This window comes from Panthera leo, chromosome C2, assembly GCF_018350215.1.
Source record: "Panthera leo isolate Ple1 chromosome C2, P.leo_Ple1_pat1.1, whole genome shotgun sequence".
Classification (NCBI taxonomy): Eukaryota; Metazoa; Chordata; class Mammalia; order Carnivora; family Felidae; genus Panthera; species Panthera leo.
Genome location: NC_056687.1, coordinates 13,638,802 through 13,665,763, shown reverse-complemented (window position 1 = coordinate 13,665,763; position 26,962 = coordinate 13,638,802). Strand labels below are relative to the sequence as shown.

The window sequence follows — 26,962 nt, the reverse complement described above, 5'->3', positions numbered from 1 at the left end:
ACCTTGCTTGTCCTTCCAGGATTGGCCGGCACACCACCACAGACTCCAGGGCATCCTGTGCCTCTAGGACTGGGTGTCCCCGACACCAGCCACAGTTGATGCGATTGAGTATGGAATGGTTCAGTGTGTGCCACATCTGGAAAGCCCAGGCTCCCTCCTGCACTTGCCCTTCATGCCTGTTAACCTATCTAGCCTGTCCTGCCAAACCCTACCCCTGTTTCAAATGGAGCTTGTGACAAAAAGTCTAAGTGGCCTTCAAGTATTCTTTTTAAGACACAGAGCTCAGAGGTGCCCGGGTAACTCAGCCGGTTAAGCCTCCGACTCTTGCTCTCGGCTCAGGTCATGATCTCACAGTTTGTGAGTCCGAGCCCCGCATCGGGCTCTGCGCGGACAGCGTGGAGGCTGCTTGGGATTCTGTCTCCCTCTCCTCCCCCCACCCCCTCCGCCACCCCACCCGTCCTCTCTCTCTCTCAATAAATAAGTAAACCTAAAAATTTTTTTTAAAAAAGGCACAGAGCTCACAAATGCATTATGACTTTTATACTACTGAGACACGTGCAGACGTGCACAAGAGCATATACACCTGCTTCAAAAGTGTATATTCAATGTGTGACTGTACAACAGTGACTTTTCACAAACATATGATGGCTCAGACATTCTATTATGCATTAGGTCAAACCTTACGAAATCAGTGATATTCCATCATTTTTTTTTAAGCCTAAAAACATAGTAATTTCTTGGGCTTCAAACTAATGACTTTGCCTCTACGACAGTCACTTCAGGGGGCACTCCAATGCCTTGAATAATTAAGAGAAATTTTTTTTGGAACATGTCCCTCGAAACTGTCATCCCAAGCAGCTGTATATAGGAGGAAACTGGGTTAGTGATGCTCCTCTAGCTTAAGGGTGAAAAAGTGAAGAAAACAGCTGGTGGGGAGGCCGGGGTGGGGAGTTACTAAATAAGCAAGGAACATAAAGTTTCAGTTAAGTGAGATGATTGCATCCCAGAGATTGGCTCTACAGTCAATGATAATGTAACATACGCCTAAAAACTTAAGATCTCACGCTAAGTATTCTTATCACAATAAAAAAAAAAAAAAAAACTGGTTAAAACTGATACAAAATAGGGGCGTCTGGGTGGCTCAGTCCGTTAAGCGTCTGACTCTTGACTCTGGCTCAGGTCATGATCTCACGGTAGGTGCGATCAAGCCCTGTGTGGGGTTCTATGCTGACAGTACAGAGCCTGCTTGGGATTTTCTCTCTCTCTCTCTCTCTCCCTCCCTCCCTCCCTCCCTCCCTTGCTCTCTTTCTCTCAAGAAATAAAGAGTTTTTTAAGCTTTAAAAAAATTGGTATAAAATACAAACTCCACGTAATTAAGAAACATCATGTGCGCAGGTGCACCAAGGACCGCCGGTGCATCACGCTCCGGGGGTGCGGGGCTCCCGCTCCTACCTTTCAGGGACACCCAGTAGTGCTTCCACTTCCTCCGGGTGGCCGACTCCACCTTCTTGTTCTTCTTGTGCACCAGGAAGTTCTTGACGGCCAGCGCCCCGGCCTTGCGCACCGTGCCCTGCGCGGCCGTGAGCAGGATGTCCGACTGGCCCGGGGAGCTCAGGGTGCCGCTGCTCTGCTCGTCGCTGTGCGCCGAGCCCGCCTCCTCCAGGCTCTCGCTGTTGGTGGTGCTCATCTCCAGCTCCCGCCGGAAATTCTCGTACACCCCCTGGCGGGCCGCATCCCCCGTGGAGCTGCTGCCGCTGTCGCTGCCCACAAAGGCGCGGCCGGTGGGGGGCGAGTAGCTGGAGTTGGTGGCATTGGATCGCCTGGACAGGAGGTCCGTGTCGGTGGTGGCCCCTTCGATCCCGCTGTCCGCAAACTCACTGCCCTCGCCGGCATTAACATCCTTGGGAGCCGAAAAGGGAGAAAAAGAAGACGTACATCACGCAGAGAAGCAAGCCACAGACCGTGTGGCCGCAGGGCTGCGCGAGACCCACGGGGCGCTGCTGCTCCCACCCGGTCCTGGACCAATGACTCCTCAAGCCCCCGACCCACGCGAACCTAACCTGCCCGCAGAGCGGCTCAGGAAGACCACCACACCACCCTGGCGTGAATCTGAACAGGCTGAAATGTTCAAGAAACCTATGTATTTAAAAACAAGGAACGTTCCAGAGAACTCACCATGTATCTGACTTAGGTAATTAACTAATTGGCGAATCCACTACTGAGCTTCTCCCACCACCGTGGCTGGGCGCCCCTCATCAGTCTGCCCAAAACTCCAGGAAATTCTGCAGGCTGATCAGTGCTTGCAGAGGTGGGGGTTACAATGGAGAACAAGGTCTTTACAGCTAATACTTTTTTTCCCCTTTTTTTTTTTTTAATAAAGAGCCTGGAGTTAGGAGTCTGTTTTGTAATGTGGGGACTAAAAAGATACCTAGCATACCGCCTCACCCACTCACCCAGCAAGGGCCCATGTCCCACGAGCAGGCAAGAGTCCTCATGCTGGAACCAGCTTCACTTCTTGAAAACAAGCAGCCTCTCACCCTGCATGGAGCTAAATAAGTCTGTGGGGCCCACAGCTCCAGTACAGGCTCTCCAATTACCTTGCCCTTTCAAAGCCGGGATGCTAAGAGCCCAAAGCAAGCTACTCACTGCCCCCGGGCCAAGTGACAGCTTGCGGCAACTGCCAGTGTGGGGGGGTATCAATTCCCAGTCTGAAAACATTTGGAACTTCCAAAGCACAGTCCCTGCTCTCAGATTGAACACTTCCGGGACACAGACAGGTCTGTTCTTAAATCAGAGTCTTAACTGCACTAAAGTGCGACCGGCATATCCATAAGCAATAATTAAATAATGGTAGTCATCAAGGAAGGATAATGACAGCACTATTGGACAGGACAGCTCAACAGTCTCACGGATAAGAAGTCAGACTGATTTTTCTCAAAGGAAGAGAACAGGAACAGGGGTCTGACATAGTGGTATAGAAGGTAAAGTAATACATGCTTTGGGGATTTAACCATTTTTTGAGCCTTAAGTCTCATAAGCATCTAATTATGGTTCGAAAATGTAAAAACTGACAGTTCTGGGTTGGCATAAAAATGAATGCTTTGGGCTCAAATATTTGCTGAGAGGCAGTGGGGCCGGATGAACCAAGCCACAGACGAGCACTGTCCTGCATGAAGCCCAGACAGGTGCTGAGCCCGGATCTCTAAGCATCACAGGCAGTTCTAAGTTAGGGCCTCAAAGTTCACTTCACCTTCATCGTGAATAGATACTAAGTGAACAACTGAAAGATGGGCGTAGCCAGATGTGACAAACAGGAGACCCAGAACGACAAATGCTCTATGATTCACTCGTGTGGAATCTAAAAATATTGAATTCAGGGGCGCCTGGGTGGCTCAGTCGGTTAAGCATCGGACTTCAACTCAGGTCAAGATCTCACGGTCTGTGAGTTCAAGCCCCACGTCAGGCTCTGGGCTGATGGCTCAGAGCCTGGAGCCTGCTTCCGATTCTGTGTCTCCCTCTCTCTCTGCCCCTCCTCCGTTCGTGTTCTGTCTCTCTCTGTCTCAAAAATAAATAAATGTTAAAAAAAATTTTAAATAAATAAATAAATTATATATATATATATATATATATATATATATATATATATATATATATATATAAGAATGTTGAATTCATAGAGCAGAGAGTGGAACAGTGGCTGCCTGGGGGTGGGGGGAAATGGGGAGATGTTGGTCAAAGGGTACAAACTCAGTTATAAAATTAGTAAGTTCTACGAATCTAATGTGCAGCATGGTGTGTGTGTGTGTGTGTTTGTGTATATATATATATATATATATATATATATATATATATATATATAGTGAATACTGTATGTACACTTGAAATTTACTAGGGGAGCAGATCTTAAGTGTTTTCGCCACAAAAGAAAAAAGGTAACTGTGTGAGGTGATGAATGTGTTAATTAACTTGATTGTGGTCATCATTTCACAATGTATACATATATTAAATCATTATATTGTGCACCTTCAAAAACAACAACAAAGAGAACTGTATGCAAAAGGAGGAAAATACGTAACTTTATAGTGGATATAGCTGCAAATGCTATGTCAGCCAGGTGTTTAAGGTTAACTGGGAACCCTCTCTACTATCTACAACTGTTCTGAAAGAAAGAAAGAAAGAAAAAGAAAGAAAGAAAGAAAAGAGAAAAGGAAAGAAAGGAAGAAAGAAAGAAAGAAAGAAAGAAAGAAAGAAAGAAAGAAAGAAAAGGGGCATCTGAGTGGCTCAGTCGGTTAAGTATCCGACTTCAACTCAGGTCACGATCTCACGGTTTGTGAGTTCAAGCCCCACATTGGGCTCTGTGCTCACAGCACAGAGCCTGCTCCGGATCCCCTGTATCCTTCTCTCTCTCTGCTCCTCCCGCTTGCTCTCAAAAATAAACATTAAAAAAAAAGAAAAAGAAGAAAGAAAAGAATAAAACGAGGAGGGAAGACAGTAGCAGGAAGTAGTTAAGATATCTTCTAAGGACCAACTACATTTCCAGTGGAATTGAGACCCATGGGATTTACAGAGCCTTAAGGGGGATAAAGAAACTGTGGGTGCCACTCAGGGGCACACTGCCCTGCATCTGCTGTTCCCATCACTTTGCTATCTGCCGTCCCGCCTATTAACTGCCAGCAATGGTCAGGAAGGAGCCAGATCTAGTGGATAAACATCCTCTATACAGAGAAACACAGTTAAGAACTCACATTTCCCCCAGCAGGGATACTGACTATGTCAATAAGTAAGACAGTAGGTAAATTCACCATTACTGATTACTCAAGATAACCATGAGTAGTGGGAGATGAGGAGTTTGTGAATTTCCTAAACATCTGGATTCATCTTCACGTGCCTCGATCTTTCTCTGGAAGAAGCAAAGCAATCCGCGACAAAGCCGCATCTAAAATGCAAAGAGGCGAGAAGCTTCTCTGTAAGACAGGGAGAGATCAGCTACATGGGTAACCTCCCTAGTCCATAAGAGAAAGGCCTCCGAACGTGGGGGAGAATGGAATCAAGGCGTCTCGCAATGCCCGGAGCTCAGCTGCGACAGCACCTCACAGATTCTGTCTCAATAGTCAACTCCATGCCTTGCCCCCCCCCTTTTTTTTTTTTTTGCCAACACTGCTTTTTCCAGGTTTTCCCAGCAAAATCTGAGTGACTATGTACATGCCTTGACTTGCCAGGCAAAGAGCTCAAAGCCCAAAGTTGGGGGAAGGGGAGAGAAGGGATAAAAGGGAAGGAGGGAAACAAGAAGAGACCAGACAGGCCAAACCCTCAAGAGCATGTGTCTTGACCGTCTACTCTCCCACAAACCATTTCCCCCTTTACAGAATGCCCTGAGGCCTCTATTGAAACTAGGAGTTAAGACCTCGGTAGACACTCACCTCTCTGTCAGACCTGAACATCTGCTCATAACAACTGATGCTCTAAGCTTGCAGTGGCCCAGGCTCTGTGTGTTCACCTCCCGGCCGACCACTAAACTAAGCAGAGGTGATTACCCCAGGTAGGAGGCCTGCTGGCCCCAGCCGAGCATGCATACCTATAGAACGCACAACCCGTGTAACCACCGAGGAATGCTCTGGACCAATGATCCAAGCCGACTCCACCTCGTCTCCACAAGTGGCTAAGCAGGCTAAGTGGTACACGTCCCCCACTGATATGTGACCCAGCCTGTTGGGAAACATGCCGGCTGCCCAGCCCCAGCCCCTATTTGGTCATGAAGCTTGGGATGTCCCAAATACTCAGAGGCCTGGATTATAGCATCATGGGAAGCCAGAGGTACTACTCAACACCTGAATGGTCAATGGAGGGCTCCCATGACACCAGCAATCTCCAACTGCAGTGTGGGGAAGAATTATCTGTAGAACTCTACTACCCAGATGCCTAAGTGCCACACGAGAAATACAAATTTATAGGTCTAGGACAAACCAAAGCCAGATACTCTGACAGAGAGGCTCTGGGTTCACACTTTGGTTTTTGTTTTTATTAAGTTTTCATCTTAATTCCAGTTAGTAAACATACAGTGTTGTATGTATGTTTCAGATGTACGATAGAGTCATTCAACATTTCCATACATCCCCCTGTGCTCATTGGGTTCACACTTTGCAAAACACCAGGCATCCCTCTATGGTTGCATCCCAGATGCCCATCATCCTCAGATGCCAGGATGCATTTCACTGTAAAGCATTTTCCAACAGCTCAGAAGGAAGGCAGCACCGGGGTCACAGAAACATTCCTCGGTGGTCATCTTTCCAAAGGCTCCTCCTCCTACCCACCTCAGTCTCAGATTCTCTCTCTCTTCAGAAGCCCCTGAGAACCTCCCACTGTTCCCGGCAGCAAGGAATCTAGAAAACCAACCCCTGGGAAGAGTCTCATGGGAGCCTCAGCAGTGCTTGTAGCAAATGCAAGGTAGGTTCCTATATATCACAGGAGACATCTTAGCATCTGATAGGTCCTAGTATTTAATCAGATACTGAATTTTAATTCAAAAGCCAAAGCACATCTGGGGCGCCTGGGTGGCTCAGTCGGTTGAGCGTCCGACTTCGGCTCAGGTCATGATCTCCCAGTTGACGAGTTCGAGCCCCGAGTCGGGCTGTGTGCTGACAGCTCAGAGCCTGGAGCCTAATGTGTCTCTCTCTCTGCCCTTCCCCCCACTCATGTTCTGTCTCTGTCTCAAAAATAAAATAAACATTAAAACAATTTTTTTAAAAAAGCCAAAGGACATCAAGGGAAGTGGTAAGACCCTAGCTACACCAAGAAGTAACTCCCAACATGGTGCACGGTCTGGTTAGAGACTTCTAGGAAATTGCTCAAAATAAAGTCTCCGTGTTAGAAACACTCCACTGAAGAGGCTTCCGATTATACACAACATTCATGGGGTAGAGAGGCTGTTAAATCCTGCTCTCTCTGGACAAATCCTCCCAAGCCAGATTTTTAGAGCGCTCACCAGTTTCCACTGCACTGGCAGCTTCCCAGCATTAACGTACACACTTTCCTCTTGGATGCACAAGTGGCCAGCTGTAGCCCAAGGCCCGCTACAGCTGCGAGGCAACAAGAGTTTTCACAGTCATCATAGCTGGGCCACAAATGCCTAAATGAGCTCCAGTAGGAACATGGAGGAAGCAAGTGGCAAATTTCAAGCCCGTTTTCACCACCTCGGTAAAGCGAAGGGCCACGCAGCCCTTCCACGCAGAAGAGTGTGGGCTAATGATACACTGTGGCAAGGCTCAAGTTGTTTCGGGGGTGACTTGCGAAATACTCTTAAGGACAGGGATTCTGTGTTAATGAAAGGTGAGCACAATTTTGAAAAGGTAATTAATTAGCCACAAAGTTCAAGGGCTGTGGGACAATTCAAGGACCAGTAAGATCAATCGATCAATCATTTACTGCAGTTGTAAGTTGAATACAATTAGAAACTATTTTGTTGGCAGGGCGCCTGGGTGGCTCAGTCGGTCAAGCATCTGACTTCGGCTCAGGTCATGATCTCGTGGTTTGTGAGTTCGAGCCCTGAGTCGGACTCTCTACTGTCAGCACAGAGCTCACTTCAGATCCTCTGTCCACCCCCCCCCCCCGCCCCTCCCCTGCTCGCCCTTTCTCTCTCTCTCTCAAACAATGAACATTAAAAAAAGAAACAACCAACAACTATTTTGTTGGTTACTTTAATGTCCCTGATGAATCCAGCTTTACTTTCATATACCTGTATAGAGAAGCTCAGTCGAGAAGAGCTCACTGAATTTGTGGGTTGAGGAAATTTCAACCTGCAGTAGCTTTGAATTAGAACAATTTTTGCAGTGTTAAATAAATTCTAAAATACTCCTCCCTCCGAACACCTGGGCAGCTCAGTCAGTTAAGCATCTGACTGTTGATATGGGCTCGGGTCATGATCTCAAGGTTCATGAGATCAAGCCCCGCATTGGGCTCTGTGCTGACAGCAAGGAGCCTGCTTGGGATTCTCTCTCTCCCCATCTCTCTCTGCCTCTCTCTCTCTCTCTCTCTCTCTCAAAATAAATTTAAAAAACATTTAAAATAAAATAAAAATAAAAACAAAATAAAATCCTCGTCCCCTGATTTCTCATCTTATTTTTATCCCCAAAATGTAAGTAAGTACCCGCCCCCCCCCCCCCCACACACACACACATGCACACACATGAATGAATACTGTCTTTGGCTCCCAGCATTCCCTCCTTGGTATACTCAGTATATTCTTAGTATGCTCTTCTTTGGTAATCTCAGTATGGTCAATACTGATCTTAGGGAAGTTACTCTGGGCCAATTTGTGCCTCAGTTTCCCCATCTATAAAATGGGGATAACAACAGTCAACTATTCTTTAAGACACTTTATAAGATAATGTGGAGTTAATCCAACAAAAGTTTCTAGAACTGTGCCCAGCACATAGTACCTTCTCTGAAGTGTTAACTCTAATTACCGTTCATTTCCATCCTCAGCCTTACTTTCATCTCAGCCCAAGGACAGAAGGCACTGGCTGACCTCACTCTCTAGCTCCCTGCACGAACATGGAAAAGAGGTGGCTGATGAAGAAACTGTGGAAAACAAGGGCTCCTGGGAAAAACAGGCCGACCAAGGTTGGTGCGAACCAATGAAACCCCTTTCAAGTATTTTCACATTCACACAACAGCATAATGACCTAAGAAAATGGTGACGTTTTCTACACTGTAGATTGATAAGTCCTGGTCGCTGTCACTAATAATTGCCATTCCTGACTTGCTAGAAATATTGCAGTGCTACTTTTGCATTGCTGTAAGGCTCCCCCCCCCCCACTCCACCCCCAATGTCCACTGCCTTTTTGCATTTCTAATTCTGAAGTTTGTAAATTCTACCCCTGGGCTTCCCGCTATCAGTCCCCGTGCACATGTCCCAACTCCTTTTGAGGCATTTCTGAAACCCGACTCTATTTCCCCCTTCTCCCTTTCCCAAGGCAAAATTTCCAGACCTTGTTATGTTTCCAAAACCTCTTCCCTTTTTCTCTAATGATTCCCAATGGGAGTGACTCAAAATTTCTCTCAATCACAAGGACGGGAAGCGACGTTTTTACCGTTGCTAAAAAGCGAGGCAGAAGTAAGTTGGCAAAGGCTTGGCACGTTGCTTCAGGTGACTGCAACGCGGGGACCGCCTTTCTGTCAACGTCAGTGAATCATCTTCTCTCTTTTCATCTGGGTTTCTATGTAGGTGCCTCGAACCCTGTAGTCATCCTTCCCCTCATCCTTCCCCTCCCCAAGATGTATCTATCACATGGTCCCGCAGGCTCCTGGCGACCTTTCTTAGAGCCACACCTCTGGTTCCGCAACAAGCTGTCTCTTCCCTCATCCTTCCTCACTGCACCCTGCACGCCAGCTGCTAGGTAACCTCCCAGGAGCGCACGGAAGGCCCCTCAGCCTGCCTTTCAAAGCCCCCAGCGAATGTCCAGCCCTCGCACTGGAGCGCTGGATGTACCTGAAACTGAAGGAGTCATTGCAGCACACGTTCCCAACCTTTCTCGCTTTCAGGAGTGCTTACCCTTCAAGGCTCGGATCCCACCCCTCCCTTCCACAGCTTGAAGAGGTTTCTTTCCCTCCTCCAGTTGCCAGGCCATCTTCTCTGCAGCATCTCAACCCCCTTCCCCGCCCCCGCTGTGCTCCGGACACACTGGCCTCTTCACTATGCCCCAAACACAAAGGGCACATTCCCACTTTCCAGATCAGTGGCCACTTTTCCTTCGAGTCTCTACCCAAGTCTGCTCTCCAGAGGGAGCCAGGCCTGACCACCCTGTCTCAAATTGCCTCCCGTGTCCCCCATTACTGCATCTTCCTGGCCCTGCTCTCCGTCCCACAGCATGTTGAATGCTTATTATGCTAATTGTGTTCTGCGTATACACCCCCATTTCACCCTGAACTAGCCAGAAGAGCTCAGGGACCTTTTCTTGTTGACACATCCCCAAGGGCACTTCAAACAAATAAACCCACCTTGGAATGAATGAACTGCTGTTCATGTTCTGCCAGAATCTCCGAACAGGGAAAACAGTTTCTCGCGGATTACATTTTGGTTGATTTAAATGGTTTAGTCATTTCCAGGTTCAGCTCATGCTCGGCTATGGCTGAGGTGACAAATCAATCCTACTTCTCATGCTTAACTTTGCAATCTACAAGCAATCCCATTTGATTATGTTGTCTATGGGAACAACCAGACTTGATTTAATATTTTTAACTTAATTTTTTTTTTTAATAGAGCAAATTAAGAAAGACATGATGGGCTGGCCTACGGCCCATCTTAGATAATCTGCCAACAGTGGTCCAAAGCAAACGGGGCCCAAATGATGATGGAAAGCCTATAGTGGCTCTTTCCTAAGTTCTACCTTGGGCTACATGGAGACCCTCTTAGCTCTTTCATAGCAGGCTGGCTGGGAGGGCGCTAAACTCCCAATCCCAACCCCTCCTCTTCCCCAGTGATGCTAGGAAACCAGCATTTTCATCAAGGGACACAGTTCCTCCTCTTCAAGCACTAAACTAAAAATGTGAATTTCGAAGGCTTGAACTTCCCTAGCCTACATTAGCATAAACGAGCAGCTCTCAAAGTGTGGACCAGGGATCCTTAGATCATTTCAGGGTAGACGGGGGCTCTCCCTTTTCCAAATACCTGGGCGAGGCCACATTTTCCCCCTACCGCCTGACCAAACTAGCATATCACAAGAGAGTGAATGCAGAAGCAGATAGGCGACTGTCAGGTCTTATCTGCCAGAAACTGCAGAGGTTTGCAAAATGTAAAATAACACCTCTCTTCCCACTAATTTTTTTAAATTTTAGAAAAACAAGAAATTTAAATAAAAAGTTACTTGCGTGAACACGTAATGGGTGTATTAGGGCTATTTTACAACAACTCAACGAGCATTTTCTTTACTTTTCTTTTTCAATTTCTAATATGATAACTATGTATGCATATAACCCAGAAACAGAAGTCTTCTGGAGTCTGCCATACTTTTTAAGAGTTCAAAGGGGTCTGAAACGCCTGACAGAGCCACCCCTCAACCACCTACTCACCCCACCCACTTCCCAAAAGGAGATCTTGCCGAACACGGATGGGCTTGCTTTCAAAACTACCTCATTGCTTAACGGAGATGCCAGAAAAGAGGAAGGTCAAGGGGAAAGCAAAAAAGCAGCACCAAACAGCAGTCGGAGAAGGGAAGGAAGGGAGGGTTTGTTGTTGTTGCTGTTGTTTAATTTTATACGAAAATACGTTGTTTCGTGAAGAATTAACCTGAGGTTATTAACCAGAAGCTTCTAGATGGACTTTGGGGAAACCATGGAGCCCCAGGAATTGAATGCAGAAGGGGGGTCCATGTGTTTCTTCTCTAAGAAAAAGATCCAAATTTTTTATACAATTCTCAAAGGAGTCTGTGACCAGAGGTTAAGCATCTCTTGGATGCTGAGGTCAGGGAACATACTTATTCCTGAGCCATTTTTAAGTGGAAAGCAAAATCAAAATTTAAACACCAACACAATTTTCCTAGGAACTCAAGATCGTCTTCTGACAATGCTGTACCCTCTACGTTGCTAAAATCGCGGATTCTGTGACTTGCTTCTCCAAACCAGAAAGCAAAGCTTTCTTCTAAAGCTGTTGTGAACACCTCTCAGGAACCACCGTCTCGGGCTATGGGGGTGGATATTCCTGTGTTCTTTTCAGCCAATCACCCTTTTTTGCTTCTGTACCAGAACTAAGGATTCTCATCTTAAAATCTAAGGACACAGGAGTTGAAATCTGTTCAAGAATGAGAGGTCGCATGCCGTGGGATGTGGGATTCTGAAGAATGACCCTGGGTCAGTGAGGCAGGAGACCTGGATTTTCATCTAGTTGGGACACCTTGTCACCTCATCTCTTTACATACACTTCTTCCCATGAAAAGCAAGGGGGCTGGACACAGAGGTGATCTGTGAGCTGGAAATCAGGCTGAAATGAATCCCTGCCAGTGGCCCACCGAGACCAGAAGCTCTGGTCTTACCGGTGGAGAGCTCTCTTGCCTTACCCCGTTCCCACTCCATACTACAGTATGAAGGATTTCTGGGAACACTGAGGTAGTCAAATACTGCACAAACACACGAACCTACCAAGAGCGTCACATCTCCACAAGGGGCGCTGAGCAGCGTCCCCTCGCTGTCTCAAGGCTGTGTCTCCCTGAGACATTCTTGGTACAGCTGCTCCCATTCTCATCTCCTAAGAGGATGAATGAAGCTCTCCTCACAAGTTATGCACAATGGAGCCAAGCCAAAGCTTCCCTCTGAAACACGGAACCTGGCTAAAAGATGCCCCATCAGTTGGCGGTTTTCTCCTTCCACCTCACCCACTGAAAGTCTCAGGCACAGAGGAGGGCTGAGCTCTAAAATATTAAGTCAAACTTTTCCATCGCAACTAATGATCATTATTGACTAAGCTTGTACAGTGTGCAAGATACTGTGCCGGGAGTTTCGCGTTCTCTCGTGTGGAACTCACATTACCCTATTTAAAGAGGCACCGAGATCCATCTAGATTACACGATCAACAGATAACAGGGCTCAAACGGACAAGCTCAGATCTGCTGGATTTCAGAACCTCTTTGCGTGACACCAGGCTGCCCCAACTCTGTTAACCACAGGAATTATCAAGACGGTAAAAGTTCAGTCCGAAAGACCGGTAATGCATCAATTAAATCAAGGGACAGTTTCCTCTGTATTTCTGCAGAAATCAATACAAGTAAACTCTGCTTTAAGTGGTGTGGGTAAACCCTCCCAACAAATGAATACCAAACTGATTCGCAAGACAAATTTTTAGGCATGGTGCATGCGCACACACACACACACACACACTCTCAAACATACTGAATTAAACAAATAACTCCTCAGCACTCACTGTGCAGCAGACATATGACATGTGTCACTTTTTAAAACCTAAACATGCACTCCAGTGCCTCATGTTTTAGTAACACATCCAACTACTGAACAAATACAAAAACAGGGAAAACGGTCAAAAACTCTTTTTCAATCATTTTCAAATCAAATTAAGTTGTTCGCATTATTTCAGATAAAACATATTTTATCCCAGGCTCAGAGGCCATGCTCTGGGGCCAAATGTCTGCCAGAAACTCTTCTTTCTGGGGAGTAAAATTGCTGACAGACAATTCCAGATTCAACTACATCACCAGGGCAGATGAGGCGACTTTAATGTCTATGATCCAAGCACGCTGGAGAGATCCCCTGGGTCAGAAACTTTTACCAACAACAACAACACAAAAAAGAACAAAAAAAGAATTCTTTTCAAGGAAGCTTCCACACCCACCGTCTCTTAAAATACACTGTTTGGAACATAGTGGGTTCTCAAGAAATCGCGTTGGATGAACACGCCAAACTTAGACTAGGAAGCGTGGGCGGAGGGATAGTGTTGTGCATAATTCTGGGGTTTGTTTCAAGTCATTAAAGATCCTCACTCAACATATAAAGTCAATACGAAAATAATACTTCCGTTTGTTTTACAGACTCCGCCAAAGGTTTCCATACGCAGTATCCCATTTGGTTCTCCTAGTGGTCCTGTCCGAGGCTGGCGGCACTCACCCTGGACAGAGAAGGAGCCCGTGGTGCACGCAAGATGGAGAGACTTGCCCAAGGTCACCGGTCAGTGAGGAGTGAGCCAGGATGTAAATGGAGTCGTCAGGACGCCTCGTCTGTTGCACTCTGCATTACATTAAGCTGCCTAAGCAGTGACTTTATGAGACCACATTCAGATGATCTCACTTCCATATATTAACGATTTTAGAAGGCGACAAGCCAAAGATGGAGACGCCATAGAACAATTACACGTGAGCGCTTTCAGTGGCACCCGCTCTGAAGGAGAGAACCGCTCTGCCCCTCTCTTTTGGGTGCAGTCGGCCGTGACTCAAAGGCTCAAAGCCCCACCCGCGGGGTGTGGGGTGAAGCAGAGGGTCCAGCCGTCCCCTGCAGTGGAGACCCGGAGCCAGAATACGGCCAGGCATGCCTCTCAAATCCCACACAGAATATGTGCTACCGTGGCACTGTTCCAGGGAAAGGGGACAGTCACAGGTGATGTTCCCCTTCTCTGAACTCTGAAGGCCGGCAGACCATCTCTTTGTATCAGCTCTGCGTGGCTCACTCAGTTGAGCATCCGACTTCGGCTGAGGTCATGATCGCACGGTTCGTGAGTTCGAGCCCTGCGTTGGGCTCTGTGCTGACAGCTCAGAGCCTGGAGCCTGCTTTGGATTCTGTGTGTGTGTGTCTCTCTCTCTCAAAAATAAACAAACATTTTTAAAAATCTAAAAAAAAAAAACAAGGAAGGAAGGAAGTTCTGACATGTGCTACAACAATGCATGAACCTTGAGGGCATGATGCTAAAGGAAAGACGCCAATCACAAAAAAGGCAAATACTACATGATTCCACTTATATGAGGTCCCTATAGTAGTCAAATTCAGAGATGCAAAATAGAATGCTGGTTGCCCGGGGCTGGGCGGGGGTTGGGGGTGAGGAGAGAAGTTGGGTACTGGGCTTCAGTTTTGCAATACGGAAAGGGTTCTGGAGATGGATGGTGGTGATGGCCGCACAGCAGTGTGGAGGGACTTAATGCCAGCGCACTGGACACTTAAAAACGGTCAGCGTGGTGGGGCGCCGGAGTGGCTCAGTCGGTTGAGCATCCAACTTCGGCTCAGGTCATGATCTCGCGGTCTGTGGGTTCGAGCCCCACGTCGGGCTCTGTGCTGACAACGCAGAGCCCGGAGCCTGCTTCTGATTCTGTGTCTCCCTCTCTCTCTGCCCCTCCCCCGCTGATGCTCTGTCTCTCTCTCTCTCTGTGTCAAAAATAAGTAACATTAAAAACATTTTTAAAAAAAAAATGGTCAATGTGATAAATGTTATGGGTATATTTTTCCCACAATGAAACATAATTTTAAAAAGAAAAGGAGGGGAGAGGTCAAACACGTTCCCTTTAGTCCATATAAACCCAGAGGAACATACAGTTAACTTTTAATTATTTAAATACAGAAATCTAGAGCAGTAAAAGAAAAAACAAAACAAAACTACCCCTGATGACCTATACATGAGAACTTAAAATTCCAAAGTAGGGGAACCTGGGAGGCTCGGTCGGTTAAGCACACGACTCTCCATTTCGGCTCAGGTCGTGGTCTCACGGTTTTGTGGGTTCAAGCCCCCCATCAGGCTCTGTACTGACAGCGCAGAGCCAGCTTGGAATTCTCTCTGTGCCCCTCCCCCATTCATGCTGTCCCGGTCCCTCTCAAAAAATAAACTTAAAAAAATTTTTTTTATTTAAAAAATAAATAAAATTCCAAGATAAAATTAGAAACCTGAGATTTTGGACACTTAAAAAATCTGCTCTCCAGCAAGAACACAGAGAGTCTGAGGCCAATTTTCTTTGTCTCCTTCCTTAGGTTCTCCACCATCTGCCCATCATACTTAGACCCCCTTTCCGAGAGAACTTCACCTTGAAATGCCTGTTTTGCTCGCACAGGAGCAGTACCAGAGGTACACCGACCACTGGTCGGGTCAGAGGGCACCTGCTGTTCCCCGGCAGACCGCACTGCCGTTAGCCGGTCACCCTGGTGGCTGACATGCCTTTCGACGCAAATGGGCTTGATCTGGATTTCTGATCCGAAGCCCCATCCTGCAAACCACGAGCCTACCCTTGACCCAAGCCAGGCCTCCCAGAACTCTGCTACGGGGGCACAGCAGGACCAGAAGAGGACTCTGGTCCCACCTGGTCCAAGCAGGAGGGCTTGACAGGTCCTTATGCTCGTGTGAGTATCATTACCGGTTAAGGTGGGGAGTCCTCTTTCCGTTAGCAAGACACTTCTTAAAAACCCTTGACAAATGTCTTCCCACCCACCCTCTCGTGCCCTAGACCCCCTGGCAGGCAAGTTGAGCATTTTCACTCCCATTTTTCAGAGGAGCAACTAGAAGGCAGGGTTTGCCCAAGGTCACACAACTAGTTGGCTGCAGAGGAGGAACTGGAGCCCGCCCGTGTTATTCCTTCCGCTACACCTCCCTCCAGAGACAGGGCTGGCCAGCATCGCAAGGAACAGGAAATTGAAATGGCTCCTGGTAAGGCAGGAAGGCTGCCAACCTCCGAGAGAAGTTGACAAATGACCAGAGCCCGCCCTGAGTCGAAAATGCCTCCTCAAAGGAGCTTCCGACTAACCCCTTCCCACCTGCGGTGCTGGAGACAGGAGCTGTAAGAGGCCGCAGCCCACCATGCCCATCTGTCCGGGGAGAGGAAGGAAGCTCAGAACCAGCGAGCTGCTGCGGCAGATCGGAGTTGGACAGGCAGTCGCTTCCCAGTAAGAACTTAGCAGCTTTATTCTCACTCCCGCCACATCACCCACCCCCCCCGCCAAACACACACTCCTTCCTTCATCCCACCCCCACCCACGGAACGGGAAGCGGGGCGAAGCAGAGGTGAGGCCAGCCCTCGGGGAAAGCGGTACCACCTGCAGCAGCCACCGGGCAAACAGGGCACAAGCCACTAAGAGACGGGAATCTCGAGGGAGCACAATCATGCACTAAAAGTCATGCACCGACTCCAAAACATGGAAACAGACTTCGGTCACTTTACCTGAGTTGTTTTTGCTCTTCTGCCTTGCATGCTGTTGCTATGGCTAATTTGTGGGTTGGTGGCACCTTCGGAAAGACAGTGAGATTTCCTACAGGGGAGTGTGTTGTAATTACTGTACGGTACAGACTCTTCAGCAGCAGCCGGTGGCATCTTATGGTTTGCAAGCTCGGGGATATCAGACACCAGATTCCGACAGTAGCCTGCAAATTTGCTCCTTGGCCCCCCGTTTGCCGTCACCCCGGAGTTTTTCTGAGCGTACAAGTCACCCAGGGAATTGGCACGCTGACAGGCGCTGAGCCGCCGCGGACTCGCCCGGGGTTCCATCCCCCGAGCCTCCTCACAGTCTTTCTCTTCAGTGGAAACCAAGATTTCTTCGTTGCTTGTTAAATGTTCTTGGCTCAGATCGGAGAGTGAGAATTCCAGGCTGTCCTCCCGCCAGATGTCTGCAGATTTGGAGCGCTTCTTCTTAAAGCTCGCCGTCTCCATGAAAGCGGGCCCATTGGATGTATAGGGACGCTGCCTCCTGCCCCCGTCAGCCAAGTACGCAGCGTCATCCCCGTAAAGCCTGCTCTCCTCCGAGTCTGGCATGCTCTGCACAGAGGCGGCTGTGAGGACGATGCTGCTGTCTACGCTGGGAGCGACGGAAGAGTCGGTGTACGACACGGGTCTCAGGCCCATATCCACTCGGTCCACCCAGATGGGGCTGCCGAAGTCCTCCAGGGCGCCTTCTTGGGAGAAGGGCTCCAGGCCATTTTCGGCCAGAGACTGGGGGATGCTGGGCGTGCTGCTGGACCGCGTGCTCACTTCGGAGTTCCTGTGGATCACCTTCCCCGAGGACGCGTGCCTCGTCCGCCGCGCCTTGTGCGACAGGCGCAGGGAGCGCGACGTGTGCTTGCGGCCCAGGCTGGCATGCTTTTCTCCATAAAACTCATGCTCTACATTTTGACTTTCTGCGTTTCCCATGGTTTTATGGTCTGTAGCACGGGGCGGGGGGAGAGGGGGAGGGGGGAAAAAGGAGGGGATAATTGAGTCACCAATGGGTACGGGCAGTTCAACAGAAAAGAACTCAGGGTGCAGGGCGGGCAGACGGCTTGGCAGGTCACAGCGTACCCACCTCTCTCTACCCACCCGGCAGGTGCTCGGTCTCTTACCCGGTGGCAGGTGAGAACCAGCGTCATCCACTGAGATGGGCCCTCCCGAGATGTGTGAGAGGAGCCTCAGCAAGATGTTCAGACAATGAAACTCGTCTTTGTCCAGAGGGCAGCTGCCTATGGGGAACCTGCCACCGTGCTGCCTCCATGAGGCTACCAGCCCTAAACTCTATACGTAACAAAGTTCTCAAACCCGGAGAGCACAAACCGAGGGGTTGGGCAAATGCGTCACTTTCTGCTTGAAACTACCCGTATTTCAAACAACAGTTAACAAAACTCACAGGTGCATGTGATAACCCCCTCCCTCCCGATGCGTCTGCTTGATTCAGACTTCAAAAATCAATCAGAACTGGGAAAACTCAAGATGTAAGTCCGATCAACTCCTCCTAGTTTTTCAAAGTCAAAAAGGAAAATGGGCTTGCTGCTTTTTATTATCATTTTTTTTTTTTACCTTAAATTCCACAGCATTCTGAAAACCTTAACTTGCGGTGTTTGGGAAGGGGTGCGGGCAGAAGAAAATAGAAACCCCGCTCTCTGCTTAGCAGCAGACCAATGGGTTTATTTCTGGCAGCAAATCCAAATTGAGAACATTGATCTGGTACAGAGTGCCTGCAAACAGACATTCACATCACGAAACCACTAAATGTGATTCCGCCTTTTGGGGCTGCCCAGGTTAATCCAAGTCCTTCCTTAACATTTCTCCAGTCTCTCGCACTGACCTGGTGGCCTTATCCACCATAGGAAAGAGACAAACCTTCCAAGCTCAGCGATTGTGACTCCATTGGCCTATTCTCCTTGCTTTGCTCTTTCTCTGTACCATTCAAATTGTAGGCACTCGGGATATACACATAAAAGTGGCCAGAATGGAAAGAAGAAAAATATAGTAGCTGGACATATTCCTGAGTTGATTTTTCCAACCACCTACACAGTCATTCATTCAGAAAATATACACTGAGCACCTACCATGTTCTTGAAGCCAGAGATACAACAGAGAACAAAAGAGACACATTCCCTACTCTCGTGAAACTGATACTGTAGCCCCGGGAAGGCACACAATAAAAGTGAAAGGCACCAGGGGGAAATGGAGAATGAATTCCCTTACGACCACGACAAACAGCTTGGAATGCCCTGGACTATAATAATACACGTTCACATTGATCCAGAATCATTCCCTAATCTCACTGTTCTGTCTGAAACACTGCATTGGCCGCCACAAGCGCATCATCACGGAAACGAAAGTGGCAACAGGAAGAGAAAACCTCCATTTCATGTTCCAGTGAGTTCATAGGTAACTCATACAGGCACCAGATGTTAAGCTATTCCCACACTGGAATATTCCCTACCAGGTCACACATCATATGATTCTCAGAGGGAACTTTCCAAGAAGGAGGATCTCCTTTTTACTGGCAGTAAGTATATTTCAAAGCAGTTAAACTCATGCCTCTCTGACTGGCATCTTTAAGAAGAAAAGAAAAGAAAAAAAAAAAAAACCTCAACTCACTGGAGGGAAAAGAAACAGATCAACTGTCCAAACACGACCATTTATGGGATCTAGAGTCCAAAGAATATCATGTGCTGCATTTTTAAAGTAAAACAAATAAACATTTCCATAACTAAAGGCCATGACTAATTTCTTAGAGGTTTTTTTTTTTTTAATAGACGTTAAGATCCCTGGATGTATCTATGTATCTATGGTTTACCAATAAATAATACAGAGCTCAGAACAACTGTTAGCCATGGTTCCATTTTAAGAATCACAGAGATTTAAGTTTAAAAGCAGGGAAGAATGACTGTGGAAAAAGTGAATGAGAGAAAAGCCAAATTGTCACCTCACACCTCAGGCCCACCAGGGGGACTCTCCTCTACCATACGTATCAAAAGTGTGCAAATATAAATTGACAGACATATTCCCGACAACAAATTTTTGGTTAGGCTTGTTTCTGCCAAGAGAAGAGTAATCAAGTTAAAAGCCTCAGGAGAGGTTTCCTAAAGGAAATGGGCCCAACCTTCAAGAATTACAGCGTCTCCATGCATCATCGTGACGGGTCCTGTTATATTAATAGCATTTTTAGGAGCAAGATTCTTTTCAGCCAGCCAAGGTAGGAAAGAAGCCATTTTTATCTTCAGAACTAGAATTTAGAGATGAATGCCAAATCTCCTAAATCCTACCAAGAGAAATTCTCAGGGGATGACCTACACAGAGTCAGCAGGAAGTCTGAGGCTGCTAAAGAACAATCCGTTTCTAGGGACTGCTGCAATAGCCCTTGGTTGGAAAGCTTTTCCAGAAAGGTCGGTGACAACCACGAGGGCCCATGTGGCCTTGGTGGAGGACTCAGAAATAACAGAAGCATGAAAACTTGAAACTGCTCCTTGCATCTGACAGACACAATCTCCCCTTGCAGGGACAACCCCCCACCCCATGCCAGAGTCAACCCCCAGAACGTGGCCCAATCCTTTTCATGTACAAATGTAAAATGCCAGCTACTTCCATTATCTGAGTACCTCCCTGCTCTCGGTTTAACCCTATCATTTATTTTCATTTCAAACAAACAAACAAACATCCAATTTGTATTTTACATTTGCACCAGCTTTGTTCCTGTGAAGCAGGAAGCAACTTCAGGGCAGAAAAGTGGCTTTCAATTTCTTGGTGGCCTCTATGGAGGCTAGAAGGGTTCGACTCGAGACAAGGAGTCAGTAAACATTCATGCGTTTTAGTAACAAAAGCAAAGGGCACCTCACCAACGTGATCATGGCACCATCAGCAGGTAAGAGAAGAAAAATTAAGGTGAGACTGAAATACAAAAGCCAGGATAGAAATTAAAAAGAAGAGCGTCAGGGAAAAAAAAGGAGTACTCAATCTCAAACCAGAAACCGTCACCAGTTTTAAACTCATTAAAACTATCACTTCCTTATGTAGAATGTTAGTGGTTCCTAACAGCTTGCACTTTCAGGGGGCAGTGGGAGGGGTATTAAGCAGGAGGTGCTGGGTAAGATTTTATTACAAGAATAAATCTCAGTATTTAAACCTCTCTCACACTTTCTTTTCAAAGGTCTAAGTTCTGGCTACTCTAGCCTGCCCCAGGGCCTTTGCCCATGCTCTTCCTTCTACCCACAACTCTCCTTCTCTCAGGCATCTACCTCGCTCACGCTCCAGTTCATTGTAATTCTGACTCAAATGCTGCCTTCTCAGGGTGACCTTTCCTGGCCTCTCTACCCACAATGACAACCCCTCCTGCAGACCTCAATCCTTATCCCTCTTCTTTGTTTTTCTCTTCCTCCTTAGAATTTATCACAGTGGTTAACAATGTATTTCACTTATCTTTTTTTATCCTCTATCCTTCCCCACTACAGCCTAAGCTTCAGGAAAGCTGAAAGTTTTGCCTTGTTTACTGCTGTATCCTCAGTGCCTAGAACATTGCCTGAAAGGTAAAAGGTGTAAGGTGCTCAGTGGAAAAATACTGAATGAATGAATGAATGAATGAATGATAAAATGAACTTTCACCTAGGATGCAACAACTCCTACAACCACAATAAAATGTAGGTGTGAATGTTAACACCACACACACTGGGTAAAAATACCACAGTGTGGACTAGAGAAAACACACATCAGACTTAAACACGCTGGCCTCTCCCACCAGGGTGCCTTGAAGACACTCCAGTCTTCAACGTGCCTGTTGCTCTGTGTCCCTTCCACCTGAAGACCTGTGTAGGTCCCTCATCCCAGACCATTCGACCCTGCCCCACCGTGTTCCCCTCATCCCCCAATTACCTGGCCAAAGAATGAAGGCCTGGCACCTGCCTCATGTCACTTAATTCTTGTCCTCAATTCATAGCTGCGTCCTCTTCTAAGAGAGGATCTTGCAGGGGTTTAGGGAAAGGCTCAAGAGTCGAGAGGATACCCCTCCCCACTGTGTGGGTGGACAGTGCAGGACAGCTCAGCCTAAGATGATCCAGACACAATGGGGGCATGGGTGACAGAGTGGGGCCACAGGCAGGGGGTCATTCCAACAGGGTCAGAAAACCGAGATTCTCAGGGTCTGAGCTCAAGGGCGCTAAAGGGAACGTGACTCTCCAACACCACGATCTGTCTCTTAATATGATCAATTTAATTTTTCAAGTAATCACTGCAAATTCCTGTAAATCCACCCAATTAAATACACAGTGAAAAGGTATCTTAAGGAACTTTATCAAGAAGTATGCTCATTAGGGTGGTTCATACATTCATCAGCTAAGTGGTCCTTTCTTAAGGACTGCTTTTTTCAATTTATTCGCCTGCTTAAACTTATAACTACATGTGTACATTGTAAAAAAAATGTCAAACTCCTGGCTTTGACAGTTTGCTCTAATTATTTAAGAGGCAACCATCAGGGGACACTAGGTGAAGGGTATACTTTCAGTATACGAGTTCCTCTGAACCTGTGATTATTTCCAAATGGAAAAAACAAAGCCTTACCTGAAATATTGTGGTTAAACAAAATTTTTGTTTAAAAGTGAGAGTTCTGCAAAATGAAACTTTAAAAATTTTTTTTAACGTTTATTTATTTTTGAGAGAGACAGAGACAGAATGCGAGTGGGTTAGGGGCAGAGAGAGAGGGAGACACAGAATCCGAAGCAGGCTCCAGGCTCCGAGCTGTCAGCACAGAGCCCGACGCGGGACTCGAACTCATGAACTGTGAGATCATGACCTGAGCCGAAGTCGGACGCTCAACTAAGCCACCCAGGCACCCCTAAAATCTGCTTTTACAGCTGAAAGCCATCAAAAACATTCTAATATAAGTTTCCACAAATTAGGCAATAAGCATGCACTGAGCATCATCTAGCATCTATTATTAGGAAATACAAAGCAAACACAGACCAATGGTCTCAAATGAGGTTGAACTGAGAGGTAGAGTTGAGTGGCAATGCGTTTCTGTCTTAATAAATAAAGTCGTGTGCAAATCTGAGTTGCTATCGTCTGGTGCCAGCCAAGGTTCAGATGCAATATGGCACCAGGACGGACCCTTCCCTCGCTGATAAAAACTAAAAACTTGGGACCAAAGGAAAAAAAGCAAGTACCCAAAGACTGCAAAGTGTAAGCAAAAGCAAGCGGACTGGGGAAGGGAGTCAAAACCTGAAGAGGCCGCACACACAGGAGTGAGTTTCCTGGTTTTCTCTCCCAGCCTTGCCCGGAAGGCGTTCACCCAGCATACCCAGACACAGGCGAAGCAAAAATTCTCAGGACATGCCCGACTGTTCTGGCCAGAGAACCAAGGTAAGTGGTCCCTGAAACCAAAGGAGTGAGGGGGATCTCAGAGAACCGAGAGGCGGAGAAGCAAACCCACTCATGCTGCGTATAAACGCACATGAGTTCCGGGCTCACCCCTCAGAGGCACATGCCTCGGACTGACCCAAAGCAAGACGGCAAAGGCTTTGAGAACTGAATTATGATACAAACCACAGCCCACGTCCCAGACGAGCCAGCGGCACATGTGGGGGACAAGTGAGACCAAAGTGACACTGGAGCCACCACCCACCAAAGGGGAGGCAGAACTTGTCATCTGAACCTTGCCAGGCTGATTACCTGCCAAAACAGCGAAAAAAGAAAAGACCAACATTTTCCGGGTGATTTTAACAGGACTTAGGGTCTCCCGATATAATACTTAAAATGTCCACGATGTATTCCAAAGAACCAAGAAAAGCTAACCAATTCTCAAGAGAAAAGACAATCCATAGATGTCAATGTTCAAGTGACCCAGATGTTGGCATAACAAACAAAGACTGTTAAGGCCGCTATTACATGGTTGAAACCGCAGCCCAATGTATCCTGGGACTCCCACGCTAGGAAACGAATGCAAAGCGCACCCAAAGTGATCAAAGGAGTGAGGAAAAATTCGTCGAGGTTAAAATGTTTTTCTTCTGAAATCTCCTCTCCAAAAAAACTAAATAAAATAAAGCAGCTACTCTAACTGTGCTCCCTGAGTAAAGGTAAGCACTCTTGAAATAAATGGAATCCTCAATGGCTTCCAGTGTCTACACAAAATCATTACAAACATAACTATTGTATACGAGCAGAGGAACAGAACACAAAAAAGAAAGGTAAAACGTATTATGATCCAAGAGAGAACATGCAAGCTGTGTCTTTAATCACACTGATGTTACGTTTTCCCCCGCACTGCATGAGAAAACATTCCAGTTAATAGAAAATCACCCCACGGCCAAGGTCTCTGGGCAGAGAGGAACAAAGAAAAATATTCCTGTAACTTTACATTGTTCAGAGGAAAAAGGGGGAGAGGGGTGCCTGGTGGCTCAGTTGGTTAAGCATCCAACTTCAGCTCAGGTCATGATCTCGTGGTCTGTGAGTTCGAGCCCCGCATCGGGCTCTGTGCTGACAGCTCAGAACCTGGAGCCTGCTTTGAATTCTGTGCCTCCCTCTCTCTCTGCCCATCCCCTACTCTCACTGTCTCTCTCTCTCTCTCTCTCTCTCTCTCTCTCTCTAAAAAAGAAATAAACATTAAAAAATTTAAAAAAAAAAGAAAAAGAGGAAGAGAAAGAAGAAGATACAATGGAAACCAGAAATAACCTCATCACCTTGAGGACTAAGGAGCCTGGAATAATATTTTTATGGTACGGCATATCAGAGTTCCTAGATAAGTCAAGCGATTCAAGCAGTACCTCAAACACACAGCAGAATGGCCCAGCCCTTTCCCTGAAGAATGGGAAGGCTCCGAGTGGTCAAAGCCCAGTCTTGTGTGTCAGCCTGCCAAGGTTTGTCTTGTTCAGAAGTAGACAATCAAAAAAGAGAATTCTACTGCTGTTGCGGTGGAACATCCCTAGAGCAAAACCCTTCTTATTCTCAGGAAGCAAAACTTACATTTGCGAAGTGCATCCAAGAAACTGGCTTTGAGCAGGTTAAAATTTTCTTTAAGAATATTAATAGTATTTCACTTTCTTAGGGCGCCTGAGCGGCTCAACTCTTGATTTCAGCTCAGGTCACGATCTCACGGTTCATGAGTTCGAGCCCCCAAGTCGGGCTCCACACTGAGGGTGCAGAGTCTGCTTGGAATTCTCTCTCTCTCCCTCTCTCTATCTGCCCCTCCCCTGCACACACCTGCATGCGCATACTTCTCAAAATAAATAAACTTAAAAAAATAATAATAATAATAATATTTCACTTTCTCACACGCACGTGAGCACACACACTGGCAACTATTCTGGATAGAGCGATTAGGGGAAATTTTAATTTCCAAAAGTTATATTTTTTGGATTTTCTAAAGTTTCTACACTAACCCTGGAATTCATTTTAAGGAAAGAAAAATAAGTAAAACATGTTAACATGTTGTAAGTCCCTGGGTTTTTTGGATAATTGAGAGTGAGGATGTGGGCACTACATTGACAGCTACAACAAACGACACCAAACCCAAACTCAAAACAGATGGCTGGGGAAATTACCTAAGGTAAAAAGAACACCATCTAGCTTGGACTTCATCACGCTTTCCCTACATTCCAACAGCACTCGGCTTGACCTGTTCACATGGCGTCTGCGATGTGGTTATTTGTACACTGATGTGCTGCTCTTGCTTTTTATGTATCCCCTTCCCATTTTATTGTAATTCCCCAGTGGCAGGGACCATGCTGTACCCATCCATGTCCTGGTCACCTCTAGATACTCATTAACACAGATCTCTTCACTGGGAGTGGTCGCCGTGCAGCCCAACTCGTAACAAGGGTACTTCAAATATAAAAACTGTTAGAGCTCACGAGTGGGCCCGAGATGACCCAATTCGAATCAGATTCAAGTCAGAAGGCAACTATGAAAGCCAGGTTTCTCTGTCATTTGGCAAGGACATCGTGAAATCCAAGCATAAGGCATTTAATGATGTATGTAAATTATAATTATTAATAATATAATTTTTTCACTCCCCTGAGGTATTTAAAAACTTATTAAAATAAACATAATGATCACCCTTCTATGACTTGAAAACAGACCTCCACATTTGCAGGAGAAAGGATGAAATGTATTTATTTCAAAGTTAAATTTGAAGCGAAAATCACAAGACAACAGATTGCAAATTTAAAATTAGCTTCTGGTGGGAGGTCTTTGGTTTCAAGCCTGTTTTTTCTCTCCTGGAGGCTGAGCTTGAAGACAGGGGTGGGGGGGGGGGGGGGTTGGGGGGGAGAAGCTAAGATTACACGGAGACAAAGTTCTGAAAGTTTCTGCTCAATCTTTACAAACCCATGAAAAATGTTTTTGCCAAGTCACACGCGAGCACCCCTAACATGACAGACTAAACAGGAAAGTTTTGCAACAAATAAAAGATGATCTTTGATTTAGAAAGATTATTATTTTGACTGTATTTATTTTGCTTTTTAAAGATTATCCAAACCACAAACAAAATATATCATTGTTTTGAATTTAAGATTTTGCAGCTAGGTTTGTCTTTTTCAAACATAATCCAATATAAAGATGCTGAAGCTCAGGGATAAATTTAAAAGACCCCGAGGGCAATTCACAGGGTGAGAAAAGATTTCATAGGTACCAGGCTTTTTCTTTTTTTCTTTTCTTTTTCTTTTTTTTTTTTTAAGCTTTAATGCTAATGCTTTTGAATTCTTAGATGGGTGTAACCCTAATCCAAAGAAGCGGTTCCAAATTCTTTTTCCCATGAGCTCCACGCAAGACAGCAATTCCAATTATGCTAAAACATATCTGTCCCTCCCCCCTCCCAACCCCACCTTTGAAGCATTTCCATTAATTCATGCAGACACATATACAGGCTCAAAAATACATATACAAACCTACCTTCCAAGGCAACAGTGGTTCCCAGCCCAACGTGCCCCAAGAGCACTGTGGCATTTAGATACTGAGATTGGAAATGGCCAGGCTAAACAGTGACAGGGGCTGGGGCAAGGTATCAGCACCTGTCCCTCGCGAAGGCCGTCATGGTCTCATCTGAGTCTATGAGGAGGTGCCAAAAACCTGGAGAGGACCAAAAAGAGAAAGGAAATGGTCAGCCAGAACACAGAAAGTGGGCCTTTTTTTTTTATGGCGCCCATTTTTCTCAATTCTCCAACATCCATGTTGTGTGCAATACCCCGCCCCAAATCACACAGTGCAACAGTTGGCCGCAGGTACAAAGTGACAGGCATAATCAGATACATAAATAAGTATGAGTGTGTTTATACTGATGGGAAGAAACAGTCCCA

The 26,962-nt window shown here is 46.5% G+C and overlaps 1 protein-coding gene across 8 annotated transcripts in view; it reads right to left on the bottom strand.

Moving 5' to 3' along the window:
- The window catches only part of TIAM1 (TIAM Rac1 associated GEF 1), a 381,899-nt gene that overhangs the window by 116,948 nt on the left and 237,989 nt on the right, over window positions 1-26,962 (bottom strand). For 6 of the 8 annotated variants that reach the window (XM_042955204.1, XM_042955210.1, XM_042955205.1 and 3 more), the window contains 3 exons: window positions 26,559-26,735; window positions 16,632-17,605; window positions 1,453-1,900 (listed from right to left, as the gene is read on the bottom strand). In XM_042955204.1, coding sequence (XP_042811138.1) covers window positions 1,453-1,900; window positions 16,632-17,594 — 1,411 coding nt within the window. In that variant the 5' untranslated portion in view covers window positions 17,595-17,605; window positions 26,559-26,735. Of the gene's footprint in view, window positions 1-1,452; window positions 1,901-16,227; window positions 16,359-16,631; window positions 17,606-26,558; window positions 26,736-26,962 lie in introns of those variants that run through there. The other 2 variants (XM_042955214.1, XM_042955212.1) reach the window with 2 other exon arrangements.